The following is an 8,303-nucleotide window of genomic DNA, read 5'->3' as shown; positions in this document are numbered from 1 at the left end:
TCATGGCAGCTGGAGGCTGCCCTCACCTCCCCTCTTTGATCTCTGCTTGCAGAGTGTTGTTTGCAAGTCAGTGTTGTTTCTTATTCATGCATTCTTTATTACTTCATCACAGAAATGGGGGGATAACTGCCACGGTAGCCCAGGAGGGGTGGGGGAGGAGGGAAGCAATGGGTGGGGTTGTTGCAGGGGCACCCCCTAGAATGGCATGCAGCTCATCATTTCTGTGGGATGTCTGAGGCTCTGACCCAGAGCGGCCATTTGCCTCTCTGGTTCTTTAGTAGGCTTGCCTGATATTCTAGGCAGGACTGACTCTCCATTAGACAAAACTTAAAGAAGAGAATGACTTGGGGAGTCATTCCCATTTTTGTCCAGGCGCCCCCGTCCGACCTCACCGAGGCCGGCCAGGAGCACCCATGACAGCAGCAGACAGTACAGTATGACTGGTAACTGTCATTGTCAACTTGCAAAGCAGCAAACGGTACAGTAGGGCTGGTAACCGTCTTTGCTAACTTGCAAAGGGAAGGGAATGCTGCTGTGTAGTGCTGCAGTACCGCGTCTGTTAGCAACATCCAGTAGACATACGGTGACAATGAAAAAAGGCTGAACGGGCTCCATGGTTGCCGTGCTATGGCATCTGCCCGGGCAATCCAGGGAAAAGGGTGTGAAATGATTGTCTGCCATTGCTTTCACGGAGGGAGGATTGACTGACGACATTTACCCATAACCACCCACGACAAATTTTTGGCCCCATCAGGCATTGGGATCTCAACCCAGAATTCCAATGGGCGGGAGAGACTGCGGGAACTATGGGATAGCTATGAGATAGCTACTCACAGTGCAACGCTCCGGAAGTCGACCCTAGCCTCGGTACATGGACGCACACTGCCGAATTAATGTGCTTAGTGTGGCCGCGTGCACTCGACTTTATACAATCTGTTTCCAAAAATCGGTTTCTGTAAAATCAGAATAATCCCGTAGTGTAGACATACCCTTAAGTGTTGCAATGCTGAGCAGAACAATGCCTAAATACCATTACAAATCACTTAGGAGCTTTTGAAAACCACACCCAGTGCATGCAAACTCCTTAGGCTGCTTTGAAAGTCTCTGCTAATATATATTTAATCTCCCTCTTCACTTCAAAGAGAGAGTTCTGCTTGGAAGTTGCTGGCACCATGTGGCCCGCTAAAAGGGACAATATCATCTACTCATACACACTGCTAGGATCTAAATTAAGTGCAACAACTAAGGAAAGAGATGCAGGAGTCATACTAGACACATCAGTGAAAACCTCTCCACAATGCGCAATAGTGGATAAAAAATAAAGTATGGATAAACATTCGGTTAGAAAATAATACTGAATATTCTAATGCCACTATATAAATTGATGGGACACCCAAACCAGGAATACTGCATTCAGATCTGGTCATCCCATCTCAAAAAGGATATAGCAGAATTAGATGGGGTTCAGAGATAGGAGACAACAATTGTTAGAGGGCAGGAGAGACTTCTGTATGAGAAGGGGATGAAAAGACTGGAACTATTTAGTCTAGAGAGAGGATGAAAAAGAGGGCACATGATTTAGGTGTATAAACAGCAGAGAGAAAGTACCAGCAAATTGAGTTCCTCACTTGCCCTCTCTCACAGTACAACAAAAAGGAGATGCCCAGTGAAATAATGGGTACTAATTTAAAACTGACAAGAAGAAATACTATTTACACAATGCATGGCTAGCATGTTGAACTCACCGTGACAAGATGTTATGGAGAACAAGAGTAGGATTCCAAAAAAAGGGAATTAGACACATCTATGGGAATGATAAAAAATATCATCAACAGTTACCATGGCTAGGATAAAGGTTTCTAAGGGATCTTTATATTGAGGACATAAGCCAACCAATTAACAGCCTGGGAACAGGCAGCCACTTTCCCCCCATGGACAGGTTATTGCAAAATTGTCCCTTATAGGAGTTTCACACCTTCCTTTGAGGTATGTGATTAATAGCCACTTTTGGAAATGGGACTGGAGTAGTTTGACTGCCAGTCTGATGACATGTAGCAGTTCCTACTCTCCAGGTCACACAGTGCTCACTTTCTCTCTCTCTATAATTCACACCAATCTGCCTTCTGGCTCTTTAGTATGCACCCCGTTCTTTAGAACGTTTGAGTGGGGTAGGGCCACAATGGCAGGAAGGACACCGAGTTCCTTCCCTTGTGGATTTTTTCATGTCTTTTGTGGTGGGAGCTGTGACTAAAGCTTTTCCCACAATACGTGCATATATAGGGTTTCTCTCCCGTGTGGATCCGGTAGTGCTGGGTCAGAGTGGATTTGTCAGTGAAGCTTTTCCCGCAGTCAGAGCACGTGTAGGGTTTTTCTCCTGTGTGGATCCTCTGGTGTCTGATCAGGTTTGAACTGACATTGAATCTTTTTCCGCAGTCGGGACACTCATAGGGTTTCTCTCCTGTGTGGATCCTCATGTGTTTGACCAGGTCCGAGTTCTGGCTGAAGCTTTGCCAGCATTCAGCACAAGTGTTGGAGAGCTCAACGGTCGAGGTTCTCTTCTTTGATGCTTTGGTTTCTTTGACCTTCCCAACAGCAGTACTTTCCCGGTGGGTGCATTTGCTCTGCCTCTTCCCTGGAGGGCTCCTCAGATGCCTCTTGTGGTGGGAGCTGCGGCTGAAGCTCTTCCCACAGTCAATGCATTTATAGGGCTTCTCACCCGTATGGACCCGCTGGTGCTGGGTCAGGGTCGACTTGTCCGTGAAGTTTTTCCCACAGTCGGGGCAGTTATAGGGTTTCTCTCCCGTGTGGGTTCTCTGGTGTCGGATGAGGTTTGAACTGATGCTGAAGCTTTTCCCGCAGTCAATGCATTTATAAGGTTTCTCCCCCGTGTGGATTCGCCGATGGTTAATAAGGTCTGAGCTCTGAAGGAAGCTTTTCCCACACTCAATGCAGATGTTGGGCCTCTCCCCCATGAATGTTCTCCGGCGGACGATGGTGCCTTTGCGCTTCCTCACACCTCGCCCACTGTGAGCAGATTTACTTTCCTCTGGAGTGTTTTGCTGCTGTGCTTCTGATTCGCCTGGACTCCTAGGGGATTTTTCCTGCTCGGGGCTCTCAGAAACATTGCCTTTGGATCTTGTCAGAGACATCTTGTATGGTTCCTCCATCTCAGACTGTTCTCCTTCTTGTCACTCACAGCTGGGATAGAGAGAGAATCCATAGATGAATCATTGCCTGTGCTGGGGGGGAAAGGGAACCTCAGAAGGGGAACAGAAAATCAACACCTGTTGACAGAATATCTTCGAATTTACCACAATAAAAAGCCCTCACCTTTCATGAGCCCTAAATTCATGACAACATCATGGACCTAGCAAACCACTACACTGTCCCTCTTCCAATACTCTCCTTTGCCATCCTCCCTATAAACATCTTAGTAATGGTGAGCTATGACCACTCTTTATCACACTGATCACAATTGCCTAACTGTTTCTTTGTGCTTCCCATCAGTTTGTTGCATTTGCGTGTTGTACTTTAGAATGTATAAGCTCTTAGGAGCAGCAACTGTCTATTTGTATAATGCTCAGCACAACAGAACTGGATTCTAGGCTCTTCCACAGGACAAATAATAATGCTACGAGGTGTGGGTGCTCAGCACCTCTGAAAATCAGCCTATTTACCAAAGGAAACATTTTAAGCACTGAAATAAATTACCTAGGGAGGTTGACGAATCTCTGTTATTGGAGGTTTTTAAGAACAGGTTAGATAAATACCTATCAGAGATGGTGTATATAATACTTAGTCCGGCCTCAGTGCAGGGGACTGGACTAGATGACCTCTCAAGGTCCCTCCCATCCCACATTTCTACGATTCTATGATTTTCCAGTGGGCCTAACTCCAACTTGCAAAAGCATTTAAGGGACAGATTTTCAAAGGTATTTAGGAGCCTCAAGATGCCAACAGATGCTTTTGAAAAGCTCCCTGGGTGCATAAACAGGTTAGATGCCTAACTCCCATTGAAAGCCTCCTAAATGCCTATGGTGCTTTTGAAAATTGTATCCATTCTTTAGATATTAAAAATAAATTGATATAATATCATCACCAAGATGCACCCATACCTTACTGAGTCATCCCCTGAACTCATTACAGTTCCACTTGTTCCTTCTGTCCCCCATTGCTTCTGCCATGACCCTCATTTGTGTCAGGTCTGAACATTGGACCCAATTCTGCATTCAATTAAGCAGGTGAAAAACTTAACTTATAGGATTGATATTATTTTCATGAGAAATTATTTACATACAAAAATGTTTGCAAGATTGAGCAAATGGGTTGACCTGGGTAATGATAGCCCTGTTGGTAATAGAATGGAATAATGGAATGAATACAGGACCCACTCAGTAAAAAATTAAAAGATGGTAACATAATGCCAATCAACATGGTTTTGTGGAAAACAGATCTTGTCAAACAAACTTGATATTTTTGACGAGATTACAAGTTGGGTGATAAAGGAAGTCATTATAAAGTCATTGCTGGTAAAGTATGACTCAAAAATTATTAGACTAGTAAAAATGATAATGATAGGTCAGTATTGTAGAGCAAATGGGAGCTCTTGATAAGATGAGCTCATCTGAAACACATTTGTTTTAATACAGTCAAAGGTAAGGTTATACATCTAAGAACAAATGTAGGTCATGCTTACAGAATGAGGGATTGTACCCTGGAAAGCAGTAACTCTGAAAAGGACTTTGGGGTCATGGTGGAACTCAGATAAACATAAGCTCCCAGTGTGATGCTGTGGCTAAGAGATCCAATATGATCCTTGGACGTATGAGCAGGGGAATATAGAGTAGGGAGGTGGTCTATTGTCTATATAAAACATTGGTGAAACCATTAGAGAAATTCTGTATCTGATTCTGGTATCCACACTTTTTAAAAGGATATTGGGAAACTGGAGAATTCAGATGAGAATGATTTGAGGCCTGGAAAACCTGACTTCAGAAACTCAATCTATTTAACACATCCAAAAGAAGGTTAAGCAGCAATGTGATCACTGTCTTTAAGTATCTACAAAGGAAGACATTTTTGAATTTTTCATTTAGCAAAAACAAGATCCAATGGCTAGAAGCTGGAGCTAGACAAACTCGGGAAAAGGTGTAAATTTTTAACACTGAGGATAATTAACCTTTGGAACAGCTCATTGGATGGATGCGGTGAATTCTCCATCACTTGGAGTCTTTCAGCTAAGATCGGATGTCTCACTAAAAGATCTGCTCTAGCTCAGCCACAAGTTATTAGGCTTGATGCAGGAAACACTAGGTGAAATTCTCTGACCTGTGTGTTGAAAGAGATCAGCCTAGATGATCAAAATGGTCCCTTCTGGCCATAGAATATATGAATTTGCTGTGGACTATATACATACACTTCTTTCTGCAAAAAGCCCAGGCTACTTTTGTGTGCCTGAAAAGAACAATAATCATCATCATAAAAAGCAGAATCAAAGGAGCAGCTTTGGCGGATACTCCTTGGCATTGTCAGGAGCTGGCCTTCCCTCTCTCTGCTCCTTGCCCTGTTCCCAGGAAAATGAATCTGCCCAGGGATGCTGCAGGAAAGGGATCTAGGCAGGTCTGGGAGCTGGGAACCTCCCCCCTGCCTTTGGTAGGCTGTCTCTACTGCCAGAAGAGGGGTTTTGTTTCAGTTTTTTTACAAGATAAATGACAGCCAATTCTTGGTAAAATGCCAGTGGAGACAGGGTACAGCCAGATTTTTACGGGGTTCAACACTATACCCCCTCTCCACTCCTTGGCATGTTCTTGCTTAGCTACATCTTGGTAAAAATTAGAGTAATTTCTCCACTAAGATTTTACAGCAGGAAAACAAAACGGTGTTAGCTATCTCCCGCTGTAAAAACATCCCCTACGTTGGCAGCAAAGCCACAGCCTCAGCCTGTCTATCCTTTCTTCAGTTCTCTGTAAGATTTTCAAGAGCTCAGCCCTCAGCAACTCTCATTCTCCATGCGGAGGGGGCACTCTCCATTGTTCTCCATAGGGGGCATTCTCCATTGTTCTCTATGGGGAGGTGTTGGCAGTTGAGCACTTTTGAAAATCTTGCCCTGAACGGGAGTATTGATGACTCCTGACATTTTGTTCTCTCCCTTCTTCCCCCTCTCCCCTCCGCTCTGCCCGGGAGGCTCGGTCCCTGTCCCGGCCCGGGGTGTTTGCTCTCCCGGAGCTGGCTCGGCGCCTCCAGGCGCTCAGGGGGGCAGAGCTGTGTGTGGGGGGGTGTCAGAGAGGGCAGCTGCTCTGGGACTCGCAGACCCCCGTCCGGGAGCAGAGCTGGGGCGAGGAGGGGCCCTTGGTGCAGAGTCACTTTCCTGTCCGGCCCCAGCCCTTCCCCCGGGTCTCTCCCATCACCTGCAGGCTCCGGCTCAGGGGCTGGTGTCGGCAGAGCCCGAGGCTGCCCCACGGGCTGGTTCCAGCCGCCGGAGAAAGTCGCCCCCGGCTGGGCACAGAGGGGCGCTAGGGAAGGGCTCTCCCCGCACACACCCCTCCGGGTAGCGGCAGCTGATCAGCGCGGGCTCCTGGCTCACAATGGAGGCGGCAGCAGCAGAGTCTGACCCAGGAAGTCCAACCCCAGTATCCTTAGCAGACAGACATAGAGTAGCCTCCCCTCCATGCAATAGCCAGAGCCCTCTTGTGGTAGAATCTGAGGAAACCTCCTCCCTGTGTCCCCAAAGGGATCCAGAAAGAACCCTTCTCTGCTTCCTGAACAAGGAGAAATCTCCAGATTGAATGAAGCAGCAAAGAATCCTGTGGCACCTTATAGACTAACAGACGTTTTGCAGCATGAGCTTTCGTGGGTGAATACCGTGGGTATTCACCCACGAAAGCTCATGCTGCAAAACTTCACCCACGAAAGCTCATGCTGCAAAACGTCTGTTAGTCTATAAGGTGCCACAGGATTCTTTGCTGCTTCTACAGAACCAGACTAACACGGCTACCCCTCTGATACAGATTGAACGAATCAGATGGCTCTAGAGCAGTAGCTCTCAGCCTTTTCAGGCTACTGTACTCTTTCAGTTAGGGTGACCAGATAGTAAGTGTAAAAAATCAGGACAGGGGGTGGTGGATAATAGATGCCTATATAAGAAAAAGCCCCCCAAATCAGGACTGTCTCTATAAAATTGGGACATCTGGTCACCCTACTTTCAGTGGTCTGATTTGTCTTGCCTATCCCCAAGTTTCAAAATGTGGTAAGGTGACCACCACATTTTGTAAACCAAATCCAGGGACACACAAAGAGGTGGGAGCACAGCAAAGAAGCCAAGACTGAAAATGTAAGTTGCAGAGCATAGGGAGGCAAATTAATTTAGCATCTTATATTTTAGCAGTTGCACATATACACTACAAATACAAAACAAATATGCATGTAATCAGTTTGGATGTGATGTCACACTAAAGAAGTGCGTTCAAACACTGGTTATAAACAATACAAAAACATTATTCAACATCAGTTTTCCATACCTACTGTCTAAATGGCCTATTTAAAGACTATCTTTCTTTGCACCGATGCCAATGTCATTTATGAATGCTGTGTTATCTCTGTGTTGCAAGAAAACTGGCATGACAACTTGTTGCTTCTGCTAGTGGAGTCCACCTAGAGATTAACTTCCAGGTCAAAGTTAAGTTTGTTTTGACAGTAACCTGAGAATGGCTTTCACAGTTTCAACCTTGTATCTGGATTTTTGTCCTGTCCACAGGTCACTCATGACAGAAAATATCATTTTGACTGAAGCATTATTGCCAGGCAGGCACAGGATCAGTTCTGCCAGTTTTTTTAATATTTGCATGTGGTACTGAGGATTCCTTACAATGTTCGATTACTTCATCCCATCTGCCACACACTATGATAATTGTAGTTGTGTCATTGCATTCACATAGTTTCCCTGTCACAAACTCATTTAACAGAGTTACTTCATCAAACATCAGAGCGGTAGCTGTATTAGTCTGTATCCACAAAAACAACAAGAAGTCCAGGGGCACCTTAAAGACTAACAGATTTATTTGTGCATAAGCTTTCATGGGTAACCCCCCCACACTTTTTAAGAGTGGGGTCTTTTACCCATGAAAGCTTATGCCCAAATAAATCTGTTAGTCTTTAAGGTGCCACCGGACACCTCGTTGTTTTCATCAAACAGTTCATACTTGTTAATTGTCACATTGGGGTATTTCCTCTGCAGTAACTCAATTGCTTTTTCAATCTTGGATCTTAAAGGAGCTTTCTTTAGAAACAGACACTTCAAATCACTC

The 8,303-nt window shown here is 45.2% G+C and overlaps 1 protein-coding gene across 4 annotated transcripts; it reads right to left on the bottom strand.

The window, feature by feature from the left end:
- Positions 1-894: 894 nt before the first annotated feature.
- On the bottom strand, positions 895-7,536 carry LOC123345067 (zinc finger protein 436-like). 4 transcript variants are annotated; one of them, XM_044981699.1, is made up of 2 exons: positions 7,518-7,536; positions 895-3,198 (listed from the first exon to the last, which is right to left on the bottom strand). In XM_044981699.1, the coding sequence occupies exon 2, from the start codon at positions 3,165-3,167 to the stop codon at positions 2,151-2,153; it is 1,017 nt and encodes a 338-aa protein (XP_044837634.1). In that variant the 5' UTR covers positions 3,168-3,198; positions 7,518-7,536; the 3' UTR covers positions 895-2,150. The 4 variants fall into 4 exon arrangements, with proteins under 4 accessions (XP_044837634.1, XP_044837633.1, XP_044837632.1 ...); XM_044981698.1 differs by lacking the exon at positions 7,518-7,536 and adding an exon at positions 6,408-6,601 and having other exon boundaries at positions 895-3,239; XM_044981697.1 differs by lacking the exon at positions 7,518-7,536 and adding an exon at positions 6,408-6,601.
- Positions 7,537-8,303: the final 767 nt, after the last annotated feature.

Source organism: Mauremys mutica, chromosome 12 (assembly GCF_020497125.1).
Source record: "Mauremys mutica isolate MM-2020 ecotype Southern chromosome 12, ASM2049712v1, whole genome shotgun sequence".
Lineage (NCBI taxonomy): Eukaryota > Metazoa > Chordata > Testudines > Geoemydidae > Mauremys > Mauremys mutica.
The sequence above is the reverse complement of the archived record's forward strand: the minus strand, read 5'-3'. Positions and strand labels throughout refer to the sequence as shown.